Below are 23,775 nucleotides of genomic sequence, written 5' to 3'. Positions count from 1 at the left end.
CTTTTTCTTCTTCTTTTTTTCCTTTTCTTCTTTTTCTTCTTCTCATTTACAGTAAAAAGAATGCTGGCAACTATGCAGGTCACGGCTCATGCGCAGATTTTTTATCGGTAAAACGATCGGCCGATTTGTCCATCATTGCCGGGAAAATCAGCCGCGAATTTTCCATCATGACCGATATAAAAACTGTGCAAAACACCCGAAAAATGGCCGACCAATGAACCCACTTACAGTGCGAAAAAACGGCCGATTTTTGACCCGTCTATGGCCGGCATAAGGCAGGATAAAGTCGTTTTCTAACGCCAATATCTGAATGTCTGCTTGGCAGGGAAGGAGGTGACGGCGGAGACCTTCCTGGAGAAGCTGGATAATGGAGCCCTGCTGTGTCAGTTGGCGGAAACTCTACAGAACAAGTTCAGGGAAAAGCTGATGGAGACGGGAAAGTCAGACAAGGTGAGCGAAGTGCTGCTCCCGGCCTGGAGCTCACATTCAGTGGGCCGGTCATCACATTCTTCATGCTAAGTCATGTGTCCCCCATTCCTTCCATAAATACGGAGCCATATTTGTTCAGGCATTGGCAACGGTCACTGAGATGCCGCATCAAAGGTGACAGGCTGTGTCCTTAAATGTCTGACACAGATCAGCCCCTGCTGCAGCCCCCTACCTTGTGACGTGCTGCAAAGGTACAGCGCTGGAATCTGATCAATGAGAGAAATTGGAACAAACAAAACTGCTTTCACTGACATCATATGCAGATTGAGCTCCATCGCTTTGATCTGCAGATAAATGAAACATTGAAACATTGTTTATAAAAATCAATCAGACGGAGATAGAGAGATACAAAGTAACATTGTTTATAAACATCGATCAATCTCCCGTCTGATCGATGTTTATAAACAATGTTACTTTGTATCTCTCTATCTCCCGTCTGATCGATGTTTATAAACAATGTTACTTTTTTATCTCTCTATCTCCCGTCTGATCGATGTTTATAAACAATGTTACTTTGTATCTCTCTATCTCCCGTCTGAGCGATGTTTATAAACAATGTTACTTTGTATCTCTCTATCTCCCATCTGATCGATGTTTATAAACAATGTTACTTTGTATCTCTATCTCCCGTCTGATCGATGTTTATAAACAATGTTACTTTGTATCTCTCTATCTCCCGTCTGATCGATGTTTATAAACAATGTTACTTTGTATCTCTCTATCTCCCGTCTGATCGATGTTTATAAACAATGTTACTTTGTATCTCTCTATCTCCCGTCTGATCGATGTTTATAAACAATGTTACTTTGTATCTCTCTATCTCCCGTCTGATCGATGTTTATAAACAATGTTACTTTGTATCTCTATCTCCCGTCTGATCGATGTTTATAAACAATGTTACTTTGTATCTCTATCTCCCGTCTGATCGATGTTTATAAACGATGTTACTTTGTATCTCTATCTCCCGTCTGATCGATGTTTATAAACAATGTTACTTTCTATCTCTCTATCTCCTGTCTGATCGATGTTTATAAACAATGTTACTTTGTATCTCTCTATCTCCCGTCTGATCGATGTTTATAAACAATGTTACTTTGTATCTCTCTATCTCCCATCTGATCGATGTTTATAAACAATGTTACTTTGTATCTCTCTATCTCCCGTCTGATCGATGTTTATAAACAAGGTTACTTTGTATCTCTATCTCCAATCTGATCGATGTTTATAAACAATGTTACTTTGTATCTCTATCTCCAATCTGATCGATGTTTATAAACAATGTTACTTTCTATCTCTCTATTTCCCGTCTGATCGATGTTTATAAACAATGTTACTTTGTATCTCTCTATTTCCCATCCATACAATGTTGTTGTATTCACAGAGCAGCTCCCGGCTGTCATTTTGACAGTTGGGAATTGCCAGTAAGTACAAGGGGGAGGGGCAGAAGGGCGGGGTGTACTTCAATGAGGGTTTTTTGGGGGGCCCATAGCTGGCTAATGATTGCCTGTATACTGGGACATGTCAGGACGTTCTCTATGGAGACTTGTGAAGTGAAAGGTCCTCTTTCAGCAGCAATAGAGATGACAATTAGGATTCCTCTAAGAGCAGATGATTGGCTGTAATGGGTCATGTGATCACGTAGCATGGTGACAACTATTCAGTTTGGTGATCCCAGTAATGAAGTGGGAATCCCGGTCAGCTGGACTGTATTGTAGGGAGGAACAATCCCTCCAGACATGGACTGCACCAGGCAGTGCCGGGATGAGGTCCTTCAGCACCCAATGAAAAAATTCCACAGAGCGCCCCCTAGGGGTCAGAGAGTTCCGTGTTGTAAGCTGGCTTCATATATCTCTCAGATATTCTGGCTGTGAGATCCCACCTGAGGAATTCCAGCCAAGTCCTATGGTCATTGCAGTGCTAGGTGAGGGTGTCATGCCCCCCCCCCCCCCCCATGAATCCTCCATAATGCAGATTCAGCCCGGGATCACATATATGCGGTGCGGTATATCACATGTGATTCACATGGGAACCGCACCGCATTCCTGTACCAATCACATGTGATTTGTGCACAGTGCGATCAGAGCCGTACATTTTGTATGGCTCTAATCGCACCGCACTCGCACCAAACACGTGCAGGACCCTTTTTTGGGTCCACATTAGAATCGGATCGCATGGGTATTCACACCTCTGTGATCCGATTCTGCACATCGCCTCGCGTTTTGAGGACCACTTTCGGGGTGTTGTGAACTTAACATACACACCCACAGCGGTCCGCATGAAAGGGGTGCGATTGTGATGCAGTGCGGAAAACTTTGTGGGAGGAGTTTGGGGATGGCCCCTTCCTGTTCCAACATGACTGCACACCAGTGCACAAAGCAAGGTCCATAAAGACATGGAGGAGCCAGTTTGGGGTGGAGGAACTTGACTGGCCTGCACAGAGTCCTGACCTCAACCCCATAGAACACCTTTGGGATGAATTAGAGCGGAGACTGTGAGCCAGGCCTCCTCCCCCGACATCAGTGCCTGACCTGACAAATGTGCTTCTGGAAGAATGGTCCAACCTTCCCATAGACACCCTCCTAAACCTTGTGGACGGCCTTCCCAGAAGAGTTGAAGCTGTTATAGCTGCAAAGGGCGGGGCCAACTCAATATTGAACCCTACAGACTAATGCAGGCCATAGATGGGGAGAAAAACTGCAGATTTTTCTTTTAAAAAACGAAAAATCGGATGTTCAAGTGGCCGACGTTACCATCAATGGTAAAAAAAAATCGGCAGATTTTCTACCCGTCTAGAGCCGGCAAAAAGTGTCCCTGCAGAGAGCTCTGCTATTTCTTTGACAGTTCTCTGACAGTTCCTTGACATTTATAGAAGTTGCAACAATGTATCTATTTGTTTCCATTTAGGATACAGATGTTTTTATTCGGAAACAAATAGATACAATGTTTCAACCGCTGTAAATGTGAAGGAACTGTCAGAGAACTGTCAGAAATAGCGGAGCTCTCTGCAGAGACACTTTATGCTGGACTGGAATTCTTCTTATTTTCATCCTACTTCTTCTTCTTCTTCATCCTCATCCTCATCCTCTTCTTCTTCTTCTTCTTCTTCTTCTTCTTCATCCTCATCCTCTTCTTCTTCTTCTTCTTCTTCTTCATCATCCTCATCCTCCTCTTCTTCTTCTTCATCCTCATCCTCATCCTCTTCTTCATCATCATCATCATCATCATCCTCTTCTTCTTCATCCTCATCCTCTTCTTCATCCTCATCCTCTTCTTCATCATCATCATCCTCTTCTTCATCCTCATCCTCTTCTTCTTCATCATCATCATCCTCATCCTCTTCTTCTTCATCATCCTCATCCTCTTCTTCATCATCCTCATCCTCTTCTTCCTCATCCTCTTCTTCTTCTTCATCCTCATCCTCTTCATCATCATCCTCATCCTCTTCTTCATCATCATCATCATCCTCTTCTTCTTCCTCATCCTCCTCTTCTTCTTCTTCTTCATCCTCATCCTCTTCTTCATCCTCATCCTCTTCTTCTTCATCCTCTTCTTCTTCCTCTTCTTCTTCTTCATCCTCTTCTTCATCGTCTTCCTCTTCTTCTTTTTGTCTTCCTCTTGCAGGTCACTGCTCATGCGCAGATTTTTTATCGGTAAAAAATCTGCCGATTTGCCCACTAATTGCCGCGAAAATCGGCCGATCGGCAAAATCGGCCGATTTTTTCCAACTTTACCGAAAAACAAAAACGGCCAAAATACCGAAAAACGGCCGACCAAATCGCCCACTAACGATCCGAAAATCGGCCGCTTTTATTTTCGGCCGAAAAATCGGCCGATTTTCGACCCGTCTATGGCCTGCATAAGACTGGGGGGCCATTAAAGATCATGTGTGTGGAAAGGGCGGGGCCAACTCAATATTGAACCCTACGGACTATGACTGGGGGGCCATTAAAGATCATGTGTGTGGAAAGGGCGGGGCCAACTCAATATTGAACCCTACAGACTAAGACTGGGAGGCCATTAAAGGTCATGTGCGTGGAAAGGGCGGGGCCAACTCAATACTGAACCCTACGGACTAAGACTGGGGGGCCATTAAAGGTCATGTGCGTGGAAAGGGCGGGGCCAACTCAACACTGAACCCTACGGACTAAGACTGGGAGGCCATTAGAGGTCATGTGTGTGGAAAGGGCGGGGCCAACTCAATACTGAACCCTACGGACTAAGACTGGGAGGCCATTAAAGGTCATGTGCGTGGAAAGGCCGGTGGCTCAATACTTGGGGCAATATAGTGTAGTTGGACAGATTGAGGTAGAGAGTTCAAGAGGATGGGGGGAGGCTCTAGAGAAGTCCTGGAGATGAGCATGAGAGGAAGAGGAAAGGGAGCTAGAGAGCAGGAGGTCATGAGAGGAGCGGAGAGGACGGTTTGGGTGATATCTGGAGAAAGGATTGGTGATGTAGTTTTGGGCAGTGTGGTAAATGGCTTTATATGGTATTGTCATTTATATATATAGATATAGATAGATATAGATATATATATATGTTATTGTAAAAAAAAAAAGACAACGACTCCGTTCTGTTCTGCGCAGCACGCAAAGTGTTAGAGGATGTATGTTACTGCAAGATATATAAGAAAATATATAAAAGAAAAAAAAAGAAGAAAATGTAAAACAAAGTATCACATTTATCAGGTCATTGTTACGAGAGAACCTGATTCAACCCTCTTTTCTGTTCTGCTCGGCAAGCGAAGTGTTAAAATTACGCTTAATCTCCTTCAGCCAATTCATTTGGAAAAAGTCGAGCTATAAAACTCCGGGGCTCTCGGGTTTCACAACACCGGCGGCGCAGTGCGGGACCCCAGGAGCCTACCAAGAACTCAACTCCCTGGAATGGTTGCGGGATGACATCATGGCTTCTCACATCCTGCCTCAAACCGCAGGCCCTCGCCACCAGCAGGATGGGGCAGCCCCGGGCAGCTGGGGGACCATCAGACGGATACCTGAGAAGACGGGGGGGCGGCGGGCATCTCTGGTGAGCGGCGGAGCTGGAAATATTAGACGGCGTCGGCCAGATCCATTCTCACCACCTGGAAAGATAATCATTCCCCCGGAATCTGCGACTCGCCAGAGAGAGAAAAACGGGGCTGGGAAAAGACACATCCAGTCTGGGGGTTCGTTAGACGTGTGCAGAACGAACTCATTGGTTTCGGATCGATTCGTTAAGACATTCGTTTCGTTTTGTTGTTTTCGTGCCTTCGTTTTGTTTTCCACCGGATTCAAATTTTTCCCATGGATTCAACATATTCGCATTAAAAATATGGAATTAATTACGAATTTGTTCTGTTCTATTCACATTCGAATTTCAGAAGACTTATATTCTATTTTATTCTGTTCCAGAGGCGGACTGACCAATCGAGCACTCGGGCACAGCCTGAGGGCCCGGGGTCAATAGGGGGCCCCATGAGATGCCTCTGGTACCTTTCATGGGCTTTTTTGGGTGTGGTCAATGACAAAGGGCCCCATGATCCCCTATTACCCGGGGGCCCCATGAGTTGTCAGTCCGCCCCTGTTCTGCTCTGTTCTTTTCTAATCAAAAACATTTTTCTATTCTATTCATTTTTTTTATTATATTCTTTTATTTTCTATTCTATTCTGTTCTTTTTTACTGTATTTTGTTCTTTCTGTTCTGTTTTATTACATTCTATTCTTTTCAAAATTCTAATTTCTATTAGTCTTTTCTATTCTATTAATTTATTTTCTATTCTATTCCTTTATTTTCTATTCTATTTTATTCTATTATTTTATCTTATATTCTATTATGTTTTGTTTTACTCTATTATTTTCCGTTTTATTCTGTTCTGTCTTATTCTCTTCTTTTCTACATTTGAATTTTAGAAGACGGCTATATATATTCTATTCTGTTTTTTCTATTCTATTTCTTTCAAATCTTTTTTTTTTCTCTATTCTTTTCTATTCCTTTATTTTCTATTCTATTCTAACATAAGAGTTACATAGTTAGTCTGGCTGAAATAAGACAAAAGTCCATCCAGTTCAACCACAGCAAAAAAGAAAAAGTTATAATCCTACACCCACAGTTGATCCAGAGGAAGGCAAAAAACCCAGCAAAGCACGATCCAATTTGCTCCTGCAGGGGGAAAAATTCCTTCCTGATCCCCCGAGAGGCAATCAGATATTCCCTGGATCACCTTTCCCTATAAATGTTATATCCGGTTATATTCTGTGTATCCAAGAATAAATATACCAAGTTCACTATATGAACCACTGATGTATTATACATGGAGATCATATCCCCCCTTATGTATTATACATGGTGATCATATCCCCCCTTATGTATTATACATGGAGATCATATCCCCCCTTATGTATTATATATGGTGATCATATCCCCCTTATGTATTATACATGGAGATCATATCCCCCCTTATGTATTATACATGGAGATCATATCCCCCCTTATGTATTATACATGGTGATCATATCCCCCCTTATGTATTATACATGGAGATCATATCCCCCTTATGTATTATACATGGAGATCATATCCCCTCTTATGTATTATACATGGAGATCATATCCCCCCTTATGTATTATACATGGAGATCATATCCCCCCCTTATGTATTATACATGGTGATCATATCCCCCCTTATGTATTATACATGGAGATCATATCCCCCCTTATGTATTATACATGGAGATCATATCCCCCCCTTATGTATTATACATGGTGATCATATCCCCCCTTATGTATTATACATGGGGATCATATCCCCCCTTATGTATTATACATGGAGATCATATCCCCCCCTTATGTATTATACATGGTGATCATATCCCCCCTTATGTATTATACATGGAGATCATATCCCCCCTTATGTATTATACATGGTGATCATATCCCCCCTTATGTATTATACATGGAGATCATATCCCCCCCCCTTATGTATTATACATGGAGATCATATCCCCCCCTTATGTATTATACATGGAGATCATATCCCCCTTATGTATTATACATGGTGATCATATCCCCCCCTTATGTATTATACATGGTGATCATATCCCCCCCTTATGTATTATACATGGTGATCATATCCCCCCTTATGTATTATACATGGAGATCATATCCCCCCCTTATGTATTATACATGGAGATCATATCCCCCCTTATGTATTATACATGGAGATCATATCCCCCTTATGTATTATACATGGAGATCATATCCCCCCTTATGTATTATACATGGAGATCATACCCCCCCTTATGTATTATACATGGAGATCATATCCCCCCCTTATGTATTATACATGGAGATCATATCCCCCCTTATGTGTTATACATGGAGATCATATCCCCCCTTATGTATTATACATGGAGATCATATCCCCCTTATGTATTATACATGGAGATCATATCCCCCCTTATGTATTATACATGGAGATCATATCCCCCTTATGTATTATACATGGAGATCATATCCCCCTTATGTATTATACATGGAGATCATATCCCCCCCTTATGTATTATACATGGAGATCATACCCCCCTTATGTATTATACATGGAGATCATATCCCCCCTTATGTATTATACATGGAGATCATATCCCCCCCCTTATGTATTATACATGGAGATCATATCCCCCCTTATGTATTATACATGGAGATCATATCCCCCCCTTATGTATTATACATGGAGATCATATCCCCCCCTTATGTATTATACATGGAGATCATATCCCCCCCCTTATGTATTATACATGGAAATCATATCCCCCCTTATGTATTATACATGGTGATCATATCCCCCCTTATGTATTATACATGGAGATCATATCCCCCCTTATGTATTATACATGGAGATCATATCCCCCCTTATGTATTATACATGGAGATCATATCCCCCCTTATGTATTATACATGGAGATCATATCCCCCTTATGTATTATACATGGAGATCATATCCCCCCTTATGTATTATACATGGAGATCATATCCCCCCTTATGTATTATACATGGAGATCATATCCCCCCTTATGTATTATACATGGAGATCATATCCCCCCTTATGTATTATACATGGAGATCATATCCCCCCTTATGTATTATACATGGAGATCATATCCCCCCTTATGTATTATACATGGAGATCATATCCCCCTTATGTATTATACATGGAGATCATATCCCCCCCTTATGTATTATACATGGAGATCATATCCCCCCTTATGTATTATACATGGAGATCATATCCCCCTTATGTATTATACATGGAGATCATATCCCCCCTTATGTATTATACATGGAGATCATATCCCCCCTTATGTATTATAAATGGAGATCATATCCCCCCTTATGTATTATACATGGAGATCATATCCCCCCTTATGTATTATACATGGAGATCATATCCCCCCTTATGTATTATACATGGAGATCATATCCCCCCTTATGTATTATACATGGAGATCATATCCCCCTTAATATCTCCTCTTCTCAAGAGAGAATAAATTCTACTCTGTTCTGTTTTACTATAGTCTATTCTTTCTATTCTGCTTTATTAAATTCTATTCTTTTCAAAATTTTAAATTTTAGAAGATGACTATATTCTTTCTATTCTATTATTTTATCTTATATTCTATTATGTTATGTTTTACTATTTTCATTTCTGTCTTATTCCATTCTATTCTATTGCAGAAGAAAGCTATATTTATTTTATTCCATTTTATTCTATTCTTTTATTTTCTGTTTTTTTTTTTATTCTATTCTTTTATTTTCTATTCTATTCTGTTCCATTTTGCTATATTCTATTCTTTCTATTCTGTTTTATTAAATTCTATTAAATTCGAACTTGATAAGATGGCTATATTTTTTCCATTCTATTATTTTATTTTCTATTCTATTCCTTTGTTTTCTATTCAATTCTATTCTACATACAAATTTCGGAACTATTTCTATTCTGTTCTATTGTATTCTGTTCTGTTCTGTTCTATTCCTTTATTCACTATTCTATTGTTTCCTTTTTTTCATTCAAATTTGAATGAAGACAGTTATATCCTTTCTATTCTATTATTTTCTATTCTATTCCTTTATTTTCTATTTTATTATATTATTTTATCTTCTATTCTAGTCTGTTAAATTTTACTCTATTCTTTTTCATTTTTTTCTGTTCTGGCTTATTCTATTCTTTTCTGCATTCGAAGTTCGGAAGATGGCTATATTTATTCTATTCTATTTTTTTCTATTCTATTCTTTTATTTTCAATTTTATCCTTTTCTGATCCATTCTTATATTTTCTATTTGTTTATTTTCTATTCTATTTATTCTATTATTTTCTTTTCTATTCTGTTCTGTTTTATTCTATTCTAATCAGTTTTATTCTATTTTATTCTTTTCAAAATTCGAATATTGGAATACAGCTATATTCTAACACTAATACACACTGTGTTTGAAGGAAATCAGCAATATGTTTATATTTCTGAATTTGTACTTTGAGTTCAATTTGAATTTTGGATGAAATTTTGGTTGCATTATTTCCAATTCTTTTAAATTCATTACTACTGTAATTCAGAACTTCAGATACATCGGAATCTCTGAATGTCGAAAATTTTGTTCCGAATTTTCTAGTGTTTGTTTTGTTCAGAGATCCCATCTGGGGCCCTCCATCAGGGTTAGGTTAAGTGTAAGGGATGCAGTTGAGGCTAAGGGTTGGGGGGTTAAGTTGAGGACTGAGGTGGGGATAGGTTAAGTGTAAGGGGTTAAAGTTGAAGTAAAGGTTTGGGGGTTGGGTTGAGGATTGAGGCTGAGGTTAGGTTAATTAAGTGTAAGGGTTAAAGTTGACGATAAAAGTTGGGGGTTAGGTTAAGATTAGGTTTAGGGTAAGGGTTAAGGAATAGGTTGAGGGTAAGGTTGAGGGGTTAGAGTGAGGGTAACAGTGAAGGGTTAGATTAAGAGTAAAACTGAGGTAAAGGGTTGGGGGTTAGGTTGAAGATTGAGGCTGGGGTTAGATGAGGTGTAAGAGGTAAGGTTGAAGCTGAGGGGGGGTTAGGTTGATGATTGAAGATGAGGTTAGGTTAAGTGTAAAGGGTTAGGTTGAGGCTCAGGGTTTGAGGTTAAGTTGAGGACTGAGGCTGGGGTTAGGTTAAGTGTAAGAGGTAAAGTTGAGGTTAAAGGTTGGGGGTTAGGTTGAAGATGGAGGCTGAGGCTAGTTGAAGTGTAATGGGTAAAGTTGAGGCTAAGTGTTGGGGGCTAGGTTGAAGTTTCATGTTAGGCTTAGATTAAGTGTAAGGGTTAAAGCTGAAATAATGGGTTGGGTTGAGGATTAAGGCCGAGGTTAGGTTAATTAAGTGTAAGGGTTAAAGCTGAAATAATGGGTTGGGTTGAGGATTAAGGCCGAGGTTAGGTTAATTAAGTGTAAGGGTTAAAGTTGAGGATAAAAGTTGGGGGCTAGGTTAAGATTAGATTTAGGGTATGTGTAAAGGGTTAGGTTGAGGCTCAGGGTTTGGGGTTAAGTTGAGGACTGAAGCTGGGGTTAGGTTAAGTGTAAGGGGTTAAGTTGAAGTAGAGGTTTGAGGGTTAGGCTGAGGATTGAGGCTGGGGTTTGGTTAAGTGTAAGAGGTAAAGTTGAGGTTAAAGGTTGGGGGTTAGGTTGAAGATTGAGGCTAGGTGAAGTGTAATGGGTACAGTTGAGGTTAAGTGTGGGGGCTAGGTTGACGTTTAACATTAGGCTTAGATTAAGTGTAAGGGTTAAAGTTGAAGTAAAGGGTTGGGGGTTGGGTTGAGGATTGAGGCCGAGGTTAGGTTAATTAAGTGTAAGGGTTAAAGTTGAGGATAAAAGTTGGGGGTTAGATTAAGGTTAGGTTTAGGTTTAGGGTAAGGGTAAAGGAATAGGTTGAGGGTACAACTGAGGGTTTAGAGTAAGGGTAACAGTGGAGGGTTGGATTAAGAGTAAAATTGAAAGTTGAAGTAAAGGGTTGGGTTGAGGACTGAGGCTGAGGTTACGTTAAATGAAAGGATTAAAGTTGAGGCTAAGAGTTGGGGATTAGGTTAAGGTAAGGTTTAGGGTAAAGGTAAAGGTTTAGGGTAAGAGTAAAGTTGAGGGGTTAGACTGAGAGTAAAATTGAGGTAAAGGGTTGGGGGTTAGGTTGAGAATTGAGGCTGGGGTTAGGGTAAGTGTAAGAGGTAAGGTTGAAGCAAAGGATTGGGGGTTGGGTTGAGGATTGTGGCTGGGGTTATGTTACGTTTAAGGGGTAAAGTTGAGATAAAGCATTGGAGGATTAGGTTGAGGATTGAGACTAGGGTTAGGGTAAATTGAAGGGGTTAGGTTGAGGTAAAGGGTTGAGGGTTACATTGAGTATTGAGGATGGGGGTGGGTAAGTGTAAGTGGTTAAGTTGAGGTTTAGTGTTGGGGGTTAGGTTGAGTATTGAAGATGGAGGTGGGTAAGTGTAAGTGGTTAAGTTGAGGTTTAGTGTTGGGGGTTAGGTTGAGTATTGAGGATGGGGGTGGGTAAGTGTAAGGGATTAAGTTGAGGTTTAGTGTTGGGGGTTAGGTTGAGGATTGAGGATGGGGGTGGGTAAGTGTAAGGGGTTAGGTTGAGGTACTGTGTTGGGGGTTAGGTTGAGTATTGAGGATGGGGGTGGGTAAGTGTCAGGGGTTAAGTTGAGGTTTAGTGTTGGGGGTTAGGTTGAGTATTGCGGATGGGGGTGGGTAAGTATAAGGGGTTAAGTTGAGGTTTAGTGTTGGGGGTTAGGTTGAGGATTGAGGATGGGGTGGGTAAGTGTAAGTGGTTAAGTTGAGGTTTAGTGTTGGGGGTTAGGGTGAGTATTGAGGATGGGGGTGGGTAAGTGTCAGGGGTTAAGTTGAGGTTTAGTGTTGGGGGTTAGGTTGAGTATTGCGGATGGGGGTGGGTAAGTATAAGGGGTTAAGTTGAGGTTTAGTGTTGGGGGTTAGGTTGAGGATTGAGGATGGGGTGGGTAAGTGTAAGTGGTTAAGTTGAGGTTTAGTGTTGGGGGTTAGGGTGAGTATTGAGGATAGGGGTGGGTAAGTGTAAGGGGTTAAGTTGAGGTTTAGTGTTGGGGGTTAGGGTGAGTATTGCGGATGGGGGTGGGTAAGTATAAGGGGTTAAGTTGAGGTTTAGTGTTGGGGGTTAGGTTGAGGATTGAGGATGGGGTGGGTAAGTGTAAGGGGTTAAGTTGAGGTTTAGTGTTGGGGGTTAGGGTGAGTATTGCGGATGGGGGTGGGTAAGTATAAGTGGTTAAGTTGAGGTTTAGTGTTGGGGGTTAGGGTGAGTATTGAGGATGGGGGTGGGTAAGTGTAAGGGGTTAAGTTGAGGTTTAGTGTTGGGGGTTAGGGTGAGTATTGAGGATGGGGGTGGGTAAGTGTAAGGGGTTAAGTTGAGGTTTAGTGTTGGGGGTTAGGGTGAGTATTGAGGATGAGGGTGGGTAAGTGTAAGGGGTTAAGTTGAGGTTTAGTGTTGGGGGTTAGGTTGAGTATTGAGGATGGGGGTCGGTAAGTATAAGGGGTTAAGTTGAGGTTTAGTGTTGGGGGTTAGGTTGAGGATTGAGGATGGGGGTGGGTAAGTGTAAGGGGTTAAGTTGAGGTTTAGTGTTGGGGGTTAGGTTGGGGATTGCGATTGGGGTTGGGTTAAGTGTAAGGGGTAAGGTTGACGCTAAGGGTTGGGGGTTAGGTTGAGGATTGAGGATGGGGGTGGGTAAGTATAAGGGGTTAAGTTTAGGTTTACTGTTGGGGGTTAGGTTGGGGGCAGGGGCGGACTGACCATTTGGAAACTCGGGCACTGCCCGAGGGCCCGGGGTCAGTAGGGGGCCCCATGAGATGCCCCTGGTACCTTTTTCATAGGCTTTTTTGAATTTGGGCAAGGACACGGGGGCCCCATGAAGCCATATTGCCTGGGGGCCCCATGAGTTGTCAGTCCGCCCCTGGTTGGGGATTGCGATTGGGGTTGGGTTAAGTGTAAGGGGTAAGGTTGACACGAAGGGTTGGCGGTTAGGTTGAGTTTAGGGTTGGATAAAGCACTGAGGGTGAAGTGGAGGGTTACACTGAAGGGTTGGGTTGAATTTCGTTGAGTCCCTCACCCTTCACAGAGGTTGCTAACTGGATGTTCCAGACAACATATCTGTTCCTATAGATGGACCTCCACAGCTGTGACACACTTCATGTGTTTCTGCAGAGTCTTCCATCCAAGAGGATTCCATGCCGAGCCAACGCCCCGTCTGGATCCTTCTTCGCGAGAGACAACACGGCCAACTTCCTGTCCTGGTGCAGAAGTATAGGTGTCGGGGAGACCTGCTTGTTTGAGTCTGAGGGACTCGGTAAGTCGCCAACTTTACTTACAGTTCTACTCGGGTCGTTTTTTTTTATCCATTGAAGTATATCTGCTGGATTGCATCTGTGCACCCCATCCCCACCCCACCCACCATGCAACCTGCCCCCTGCCATGTTTTCTGGGCTCCATGTTCCCACCTGCAGACCCGGGACTGAGATCTGCAAACATCTATTATCTCCTCTACCTTGTAAGAACCCTGAAGTGGGACGTATTACATCACTGCTGGGTTCTGATGTCACTTCCCCGGCCTCTGTGGCTGTAAGAGAAGCCAATGGAGTAGGATCTGCATTTAAGGCGTCTAACCTAATAGACGAGAGGTCTCCAAACTATGGCCCAGGGGCTGGATGTGGCCCTTTGCTTGTCTTTATCTGGCCCTTTGGGCACATTTCCACCCACTGACTCCAGAAATGCAACATAATTTGTACCTAAAACACCAACCATGGGGCACTATTCCTCCCACTGACACCAATGATGGGGCACTATTCCTCCCACTGACACCAATGATGGGGCACTATTCCTCCCACTGATACCAATGATGGGGCACGATTCCTCCCACTGACACCAATGATGGGGCTCTATTCCTCCCACTGACACCAATGATGGGGCACTATTCCTCCCACTGATACCAATGATGGGGCACGATTCCTCCCACTGACACCAATGATGGGGCTCTATACCTCCCACTGACACCAATGATGGGGCACTATTCCTCCCACTGACACCAATGATGGGGCACTATTCCTCCCACTGATACTAATGATGGGGCACTATTCCTCCCACTGACACCAATGATGGGGCACTATTCCTCCCACTGACACCAATGATGGGGCACTATTCCTCCCACTGACACCAATGATGGGGCACTATTCCTCCCACTGACACCAATGATGGGGCTCTATTCCTCCCACTGACACCAATGATGGGGCACTATTCCTCCAACTGATACCAATGATGGGGCACTATTCCTCCCACTGACACCAATGATGGGGCACTATTCCTCCCACTGACACCAATGATGGGACACTATTCCTCTCACTGATACCAATGACGGGGCACTATTCCTCCCACTGATACCAATGACGGGGCACTATTCCTCCCACTGACACCAATGACGGGGCACTATTCCTCCCACTGACACCAATGACGGGGCACTATTCCTCCCACTGACACCAATGACGGGACACTATTCCTCCCACTGACACCAATGATGGGACACTATTCCTCCCACTGACAGCAATGATGGGGCACTATTCCTCCCACTGACACCAATGATGGGGCACTATTCCTCCCACTGACACCAATGATGGGGCACTATTCCTCCCAATGACACCAATGATGGGGCACTATTCCTCCCACTGACAGGAATGATGGGGCACTATTCCTCCCAACGATACCATTGAATTCCACTGACACCTACAATGGGGCACTATTCCTCCCAATGAGACTAATGATGGGACACTATTCCTTCTAATGACACCAATGATGGGGCACTATTCGCCCCCCCCCATGACACCAACAATTAGGTACTATTCCTGCCAATGATACCATTGATGCAGCACAATTCCTCCCACTGACACCAATGATGAGGCACAATTCTTCCCAAAGACACATACAACAGGGGGCTATTCCCCCTAATGACACCAATGATGGGAGACTGTTCCATCCCTAAAACTAAAGATGGGGCCTCGTTTATCCCTACTGACCCCAATACATTTTTTACTTCCACTTGCTCACGCCAGGCCCCCTAAAGTCTAAGAGTGGGCTCACACCAATGCTGTGCGGGAAACGCTGCGCATCCCGTGCATTTCCCGCACTGCATTGCGTTCATGCGACCTGGTGCGGGTGTCCATGGTAAATTAATGACACCCTATAACGGATCACAAAACTCAGAAAGTGAGAACACCCATGCGATGCGATTCAGGCACGGGTTAAAAAAGGATCCTGCACCTTTGGAGGTCGCACCGCACACACATCGCCTGTAATCCGCACAGCAATGTTTCCTTTATCCTGAAAATTTGCACTTGATAAACCATTTTGTAAATATCGCGTGATTTTAAAAAAGTGGAGCAACTGCCATTTTATTCTCCAGGGTCTCTGCTTCCAGAAAAATGTATGTTTTGGAAAATGCTTTTTAACCCCTTCCAGTCCGGACACTTCCCCCCCTTCCAGTCCGGACACTTTCCCCCCCTTCCAGTCCGGACACTTCCCCCCCTTCCAGTCCGGACACTTTCCCCCCCTTCCAGTCCGGACACTTTCCCCCCCTTCCAGTCCGGACACTTTCCCCCCTTCCAGTCCGGACACTTTCACCCCTTCCAGACCGGACACTTTACCCCCTTCCAGTCCGAACACTTTCCCCCCCTTCCAGTCCGGACACTTTCCCCCCCCTTCCAGTCCGGACACTTCCACCCCCTTTCCAGTCCGGACACTTTCACCTCCTTCCAGTCCGGACACTTTCACCCCCTTCCAGTCCGGACACTTTCACCCCCCTTCCAGTCCGGACACTTTCACCTCCTTCCAGTCCGGACACTTTCCCCCCCTTCCAGTCCGGACACTTTCCCCCCTTCCAGTCCGGACACTTTCCCCCCCTTCCAGTCCGGACACTTTCCCCCCTTCCAGTCCGAACACTTCCCTCCCTTCCAGTCCGGACACTTCCCCCCCTTCCAGTCCGAACACTTCCCCCCCTTCCAGTCCGGACACTTTCCCCCCCTTCCTGTCCGGACACTTTCCCCCCCTTCCAGTCCGGACACTTTCACCCCCTTCCAGTCCGGACACTTTCACCCCCTTCCAGTCCGGACACTTCCCCCCCCCCTTCCAGTCCGGACACTTTCCCCCCTTCCAGTCCGGACACTTTCACCCCCTTCCAGTCCGGACACTTTCACCCCCTTCCAGTCCGGACACTTCCCCCCCCCTTCCAGTCCGGACACTTTCACCCCCTTCCAGTCCGGACACTTTCCCCCCCTTCCAGTCCGGACACTTTCCCCCCCTTCCAGTCCGGACACTTTCCCCCCCTTCCAGTCCGGACACCTCCTTACTGCCCAGGTCAATTTTCAGCTTTCAGCGCTATCACACTTTGAATGACAATTGTGCAGTCATGCAACACTGTACCCATATGATTTTTTGAGCATTTTTTCGAGACAGATAAAGCTTTATTTTGGTGGTATTTATTCACCGCTGGGATTTTTATTTTTTTTGCTATATAAATGATAAAGTCCAAAAATGTTTTTCTTATAAAATTTTGCAAAAAAATAATATTTCATCATAAATCTCGGCCAAAATGTATTCAGTTATCTTTTTAGTATACAAAAAAAATAACCCAAATTAGTTTATAACCAAAAATTATAAATTAAAAAACAAAATTTTTACATTTTTATTTTAATTTGTTATATTATTATTTATGGGGTTTTTTTACATACTGTCACCCTCGCAGTACAGTGTCACCATGGTAACACTGTACTACTTGTGGGGGGCATTCTTGCAACCATTGAGAAATACTGTGTGAGCTGTGATTGGTCACAGCTTGTCACATGGTACAAGGCTGTTGTGAATGGCCCTGTACCATGTGATCTCTGTGATCATTCACAGATTTCACTAGTAGTAAGCAATGATGTCAGAAGTGACATCTTGCTTACTACTCTTCATGTGATCACTGATTGGCCAATCAGTGATCACATGATCGGGACCTCGCACAGAAGTCCCGTACGACGATTGGTGCTCCGGAGGACACCGGATCGCGGTGCTGCGCGCTCCATAAACGCCACCCCACCCTGCACTGCCACCGTCCAGCCGTTTATATACAATGGCCGGATGGGAGGTGGTTAAACATTTCCAAAAAACAAAAAGGAAAACCGTCTCTGACAGTAAAAGGGTTAAAATAAAGGGATGAGAAATAAAGCCCGCGGTTCTTCGGTAAAAAAATGCGCAAAGATTCCTAAAGAAACAATCGCTGGGGAAATGTCAGATATGTGCGAGGAAGAAGACGGCCTTTATATTTGATATCAGGGGAGAGTCTATTTTAGGTTTGAGTTTCCTTTTCACGTCAAAGCGTCTTTATCAGAGCCGATCGCAGCGCCGAACACATGACTGCCAATCAGCCTGAGGAATAAAGAGCCATAGATAACGGGACGGCGGAGCGCGGGATAAATGGCGGCTCTGTGTGCGGCCATGAAAGCCTTCTGTCGGCTGACACCAGATACTCGGCCCGGGTCCTCTGAGTGGAGATGACTCCCCGTATCTCCATCTCCATCTCTGCTATTGTCACAGAGACACCAGGATGGAGCGGCTCCCCGCGGAATACGATCTACGCCGATTGGCAGCGCTCGCCGGTGATGAGCCGCGACGGTCACCGCTTCTGCTGCTCCCTGAATACGATTTTCCGGCTCACAGATCTTTAAAAAGAAAAATGTTATATTGTAATGAAATATATCTTAAGACAATACTTTTATTTGGCTTTGAGATAATCTGGGAGGAGTTTAGTCTGACCTCCGACCTTCCCTCCAGTCTTGCACAGGTGTCCCGGCTCCTCCCCTTCCATCTTGCACAGGTGTCCCGGCTCCTCCCCTTCAGTCTTTCACTGGTGTATCAGCTCCTCCCCTCTAGTCTTGCACAGGTGTACCGGCTCCTCCCCTTCAGTCTTACACAGGTGTATAGGCTCCTCCCCTTCAGTCTTGCACAGATGTATCGGCTCCTCCCCTCTAGTCTTGCTCAGGTGTACCGGCTCCTCCCCTTCAGTCTTACACAGGTGTATCGGCTCCTCCCCTTCAGTCTTGCACAGGTGTACCGGCTCCTCCCCTTCTGTTTTGCACACGTGTATCAGCTCCTCCCCTTCAGTCTTGCACAGGTTTACCGGCCCCTCCCCTCTAGTCTTGCACAGGTGTACCGGCTCCTCCCCTTCAGTCTTGCACAGGTGTACCGGCTCCTCCCATCTAGTCTTGCACAGGTGTACCGGCTCCTCCCCTTTAGTCTTGCACAGGTGTACTTGATCCTCCCCTTCACTTTTGCACAGGTGTACCGGCTCCTCCCCTTCTGTTTTGCACACGTGTACTGGCTCCTCCCCTTCACTTTTGCACAGGTGTACCGGCTCCTCCCCTGTCCTGGCTCTCTCTGAGGTCTCCTGTGCACCCCTGTGCTCCCCGTTACTCTAATATGCCTCAGAGCACCCTGAGTCTTCCAGCAACCTCAGTACATCCTTGTGCACCCCTTAGCTCCTGTGGACCCCAGTGCATCCTATTTGTGACCTCAGTATATCCTTGTGCACCCCTGTGTACCCCATGACTTCCGTGTACCCCTGTGTACCCCATGAATCCTGTGCACCTCTGTGCTTCCCATGACTCCCTTGCATCCCTGTGTACCTTATGACTCCCATGTGCCCCATGACTCCCCTGTGCTCCCCATGACTCCCTTGCCCCCTGTGCACCCCATGACTCCCTTGCACCCCTGTGTACCACATGATTCCTGTGCACCTCATGACTCCCATGCACCCCATGATTCCTGTGCTCCCCTGTGTGCTCCATGACTCTCATGACTCCCCTGTGTGCCCCATGACTCCCGTTCACCCCTGTGTGCCCCATGACCGTTCACCCCTGTGCACCCCATGACTCCGTTCACCCCTGTGTGCCCCATGACTCCCGTTCACCCCTGTGCGCCCCATGACCGTTCACCCCTGTGCACCCCATGACTCCGTTCACCCCTGTGTGCCCCATGACTCCCGAGCACCCTTGTGCTCCCCATGACTCCCGAGCACCCCTGTGCTCCCCATGACTCTCATGCACCCCTGTGCTCCCGTGACTCTAGTGTACCCTTGTGTGCTCCCATGACTCTCGTGTACCCCTGTGCTCCCATGACTCCCGTGTACCCCTGTGCTCCCATGACTCTAGTGTACCCCAGAGCATACTGTGTCTTCTGGTTATCCCTGGCACGTTGCGTGCCTCCATGGCACCTGTGTCTCTATGCAGTCTCTGGCACAATTCCTCCCACTTGTATGGCCTGTGACACCCCACCAGGGCGGGCAATACAAAGTAGTAAAATAAATATTTTAGCGCTCTCTTTATATATAATAATTAAAATGAAAACAAGTAAAAAAAACACACAAACCGCAGAGCAGCCATAAGATAAATCGCCTCCTTTGAAAAGGAATTTTTTTTTCTCCTTTATTACGGGAGAAAGGTCAGAGTATGGACAGCGAGCGCTCGGCGCTGACAATGGCGGGTCTGTTCCTCATTTTATGCTTGACGTGTTGTAGACAGTCGGCCAGCTGACGGTTTGGACTGCGTCTGCCAAACTTTTGATTCCCCCCACCCCCCCCCCCCTCCAAAATAAAAAATGCTGCAAAACATTTCAAGAAGCAATACAAGGATCTGATGAAAGCCAGATTTCAGCTATTCAGCCATTCTCCATCCAGGAAGATTTTATTATGATTTTTGTATAGCTACCTTAAAGCTGCAGCCAGACAGATGCATTATATATATATAAATGAAGAATTGAAGAATGCATCTGTCTGTCTGGCTGCAGCTTTTAAGTAGCTATACAAAAATCATAATATATATATATAATGCAGGATGGACCCTGGAACAGTTCCACCTTAGGCTGGGGCCGCTATTGCCTTTCCAGGGGCTATGCAGTAATGATTCACAATAAAACTATTAGAAATTTCTCATTAAAATTCCCCTGCAGGTAGTTACATATTCCTTTATGTAATTCTATTATAAATGTATATATCATTTTATATTATAAATTTATAATATTAATAGGTTTTTTTTTTTGGTTTTTTTAATACGTATACTATTATAATTTTATATATAATATATTTTTTTATTATATACTTATAATATTGTAATAATAATAGTTATGTTTTTAGGTTTTTTTACTACTTTTAGTATAATTTTATGTATAATATATATTTATATTACAATATTCTATATTTAATATATTATATTATTAATAGTTATGAATGTTTTTGGGTTTTTTTAATACTTATATTTTAATTTATAGGTAATATATATTTTATATATTATATTATTCTATATTTATAATATTATAATAATAGTTATGAATGTTTTTGGTTTTTTTTATACTTATATTTTAATTTAGAGGTAATATATATTTTATGTATTATATTATTCTATATTTATAATATTATAATAATAATAATAATTATGAATGTTTTAGTTTTTTTTAATACTTATAATATTATAATTTTATATGTAATATATATTTTATATTATATTATTCTATATTTATAATATTATAATAATAATAATAGTTATGAATGTTTTTGTTTTTTTTAATACTTATATTTTAATTTATATGTAATATATATTTTATATATTATATTATTCTATATTTATAATATTATAATAATAATTATGAATGTTTTTGGTTTTTTAATACTTATAATACTATAATTTATATGTAATATATATTTCATATTATATTATTCTATATTTATAATATAATAATAATAATAATAGTTATGAATGTTTTTGTTTTTTTTAATACTTATATTTTAATATATATGAAATATATATTTTATATTATATTGTTCTATATTTATAATATTATAATAATAATAATAGTTTTGAATGTTTTTTTTTTATACTTATAATATTATAATTTATATGTAATATATTTTTTATATTATATTATTCTATAGTTATAATATTATACTATTAAAATATATGTTTTTAGTTTTTTTAATACGTATATTATAATTGTATATATAATATATTTTTGATTGTAATAATATATATTTATAATATTAATATTATTATTAATGTTATAATATATTATAGTAATATTAGTAATAATATTATCTTTATTTTCTCCTTTGTTGTAAGCTAATGCCATCTAGATGCCAACCCAGCTGTATTTTGGTAGGATGCTGATTTTTATAATAGATCACCCATCACCATTTCACGTCTCCATTGTTGTATTCCTGGTATCCTCTATACACATCTCCTGCGCTCGGCTTTGCGCACCAAACATTCACATCCATTTTAAAGTGTATCTAAACCCAACTACAAAAATGTCATATATTGCAGCTTACCAGCCCGTAGATGGGGTGGCTGCATTTGCTACCTTTCTGAGCTGATAACTTTCTGTGCTACACTCTTATCAGTTCCCAGTTATTTCTGGGGACTACAGAATACATCCCCCTCTCCTCATCTCCATAACATAGGGGGACGTGGTCTATAGTCCTTAGAAATAAATGGGAACAATATAACTGATAATTTGGATATTTGAAGTGGCACTAATAAAATAAAATTCTATTCCAGTATGTATTCTATACTCAAAAAAAGTCCCTTCTATTCCTCTTAGCCGCCTCCAAATCTCCAAAATTCCCCTTTTCTCTAATTTTCCTGTTAGAGGGTGGTTTTGTTCGTTGGTCATGGCACCACTGCATGTAGAATGTAGCCTTCCTCTCTTGGAATGTGGACTATGGACTATAGATTGGACTATGGACTATAGACTGAACTACAAACTATAGACTGGACTGTAGACTATAGACTGGACTATGGACTATAACAGGGGTCTGCAACTTTTAAGACATAAAGAGCCACTTGGACCCGTTTCCGAAGGGAAAAAAAAGACTGGGAGCCACAAAACCATTACCATACGCGGGCCGGATTAAAAGAGTCCTGACTTTTGAGGCGGCCGCCCGAGAGGAGGGAGGGGAGCGGGCGCCCGGCACACAGAAGAGCCGCATGTGGCTTGCGATCCGCGGCTTGCCGACCACTGAAACCCTATTCCCTGTCACCTGGTGGGCAGTGTGCTCCGGAGCCGCAGCAAAGATGAAAAAGAGCCGCATGCGGCTCTGGAGCCGCGGGTTGCCGACACCCAGACTATACTGTAGACTGGACTGTAGACTATAGACTGGACTATGGACTATACTGTAGACTGGATTGTAGACTATGGACCATGGACTATCTATGGACCATGGACTATAGACTGGACTATGGACTATACTGTAGAGTGGACTGTAGACTAAGGACTATGGACTATGTACTATTATTATTATTATACAGTATTTATAAAGCGCCAATAGTTCGCTCAGCGCTGTACATTACAATGGGAGACAGAACATGTGACAGAACAATACCAATACAATGTGATACACGAGGGGATCGAGGGCCCTGCTCCTTGGAGCTTACAATCTAGGAGGGAGGGGATGGTGGTACAGGAGGAAAAGCTGTGGGGGATGGAGTGGTAGGAAGAGTGGAGGAGGTCGGCAATTAGCAGGGGGTGGGGTAGGCTTCCCTGAAGAGGTGGGTTTTCAGGGTGCGCCTAAAGGAGAGGAGAGTAGGTGATAATCTGATGGGTTGGGGCAGAGAGTTCCAGAGGATGGGTGACACCCTGGAGAAGTCCTGGAGGCGGGCATGGGAGGAGGAGACCAGTGAACTAGAGAGAAGGAGGTCTTGTGAGGAGCGGAGAGTATGTGTTGGGTGCCATTTGGATATTAGGTCGGTGATATAGTTTGGGGCACACTATGTACTATAGACTGGACTATGGACTATAGACTATGGGCTATGCATTATAGACTGGATTATAGACTATGGACTGGACTACAGACTATGGGCTATGCACTATAGACTGGAGAATAAATTTTGGATTATGCACTATAGCCTGGAGTAGGCACTATAGACTACGGACTATGGGCTATAGACTGGACTATATGGACTATGCACTATAGACTGGACTATGGACTGTGCACTATAGACTGGACTATGGACTGGACTGGACTGTGGACTATAGACTGGACTATGGACTATAGACTGGACTATGGACTAGACTGGATTATGGACTATAGACTATGGACTAGACTGGATTATGGACTATAGACTGGATTACAGACTATAGACTGGACTATGGACTATGAACTATAGACTGGATTATGGACTATAGACTATGGACTATAGACTGGATTATGGACTATAGAC

General features: G+C 43.0%; 1 protein-coding gene across 1 annotated transcript in view; it reads left to right on the top strand.

Annotated features, from left to right (window-relative positions):
- The window catches only part of GAS2 (growth arrest specific 2), an 89,212-nt gene that overhangs the window by 27,180 nt on the left and 38,257 nt on the right, over positions 1 to 23,775 (top strand). The window contains exons 3-4 of the mRNA XM_089666260.1: positions 326 to 450; positions 13,688 to 13,829. Of these exons, the coding sequence (XP_089522386.1) occupies positions 326 to 450; positions 13,688 to 13,829 (267 nt within the window). The remainder of the gene's footprint in view (positions 1 to 325; positions 451 to 13,687; positions 13,830 to 23,775) is intronic.

Source organism: Staurois parvus, unplaced genomic scaffold, assembly GCF_062004578.1.
Source record: "Staurois parvus isolate SC_StPar_1 unplaced genomic scaffold, SC_StPar_1.0 ptg002629l, whole genome shotgun sequence".
NCBI classification, from domain to species: domain Eukaryota; kingdom Metazoa; phylum Chordata; class Amphibia; order Anura; family Ranidae; genus Staurois; species Staurois parvus.
This window is presented reverse-complemented; position numbering and strand designations above follow the sequence as displayed.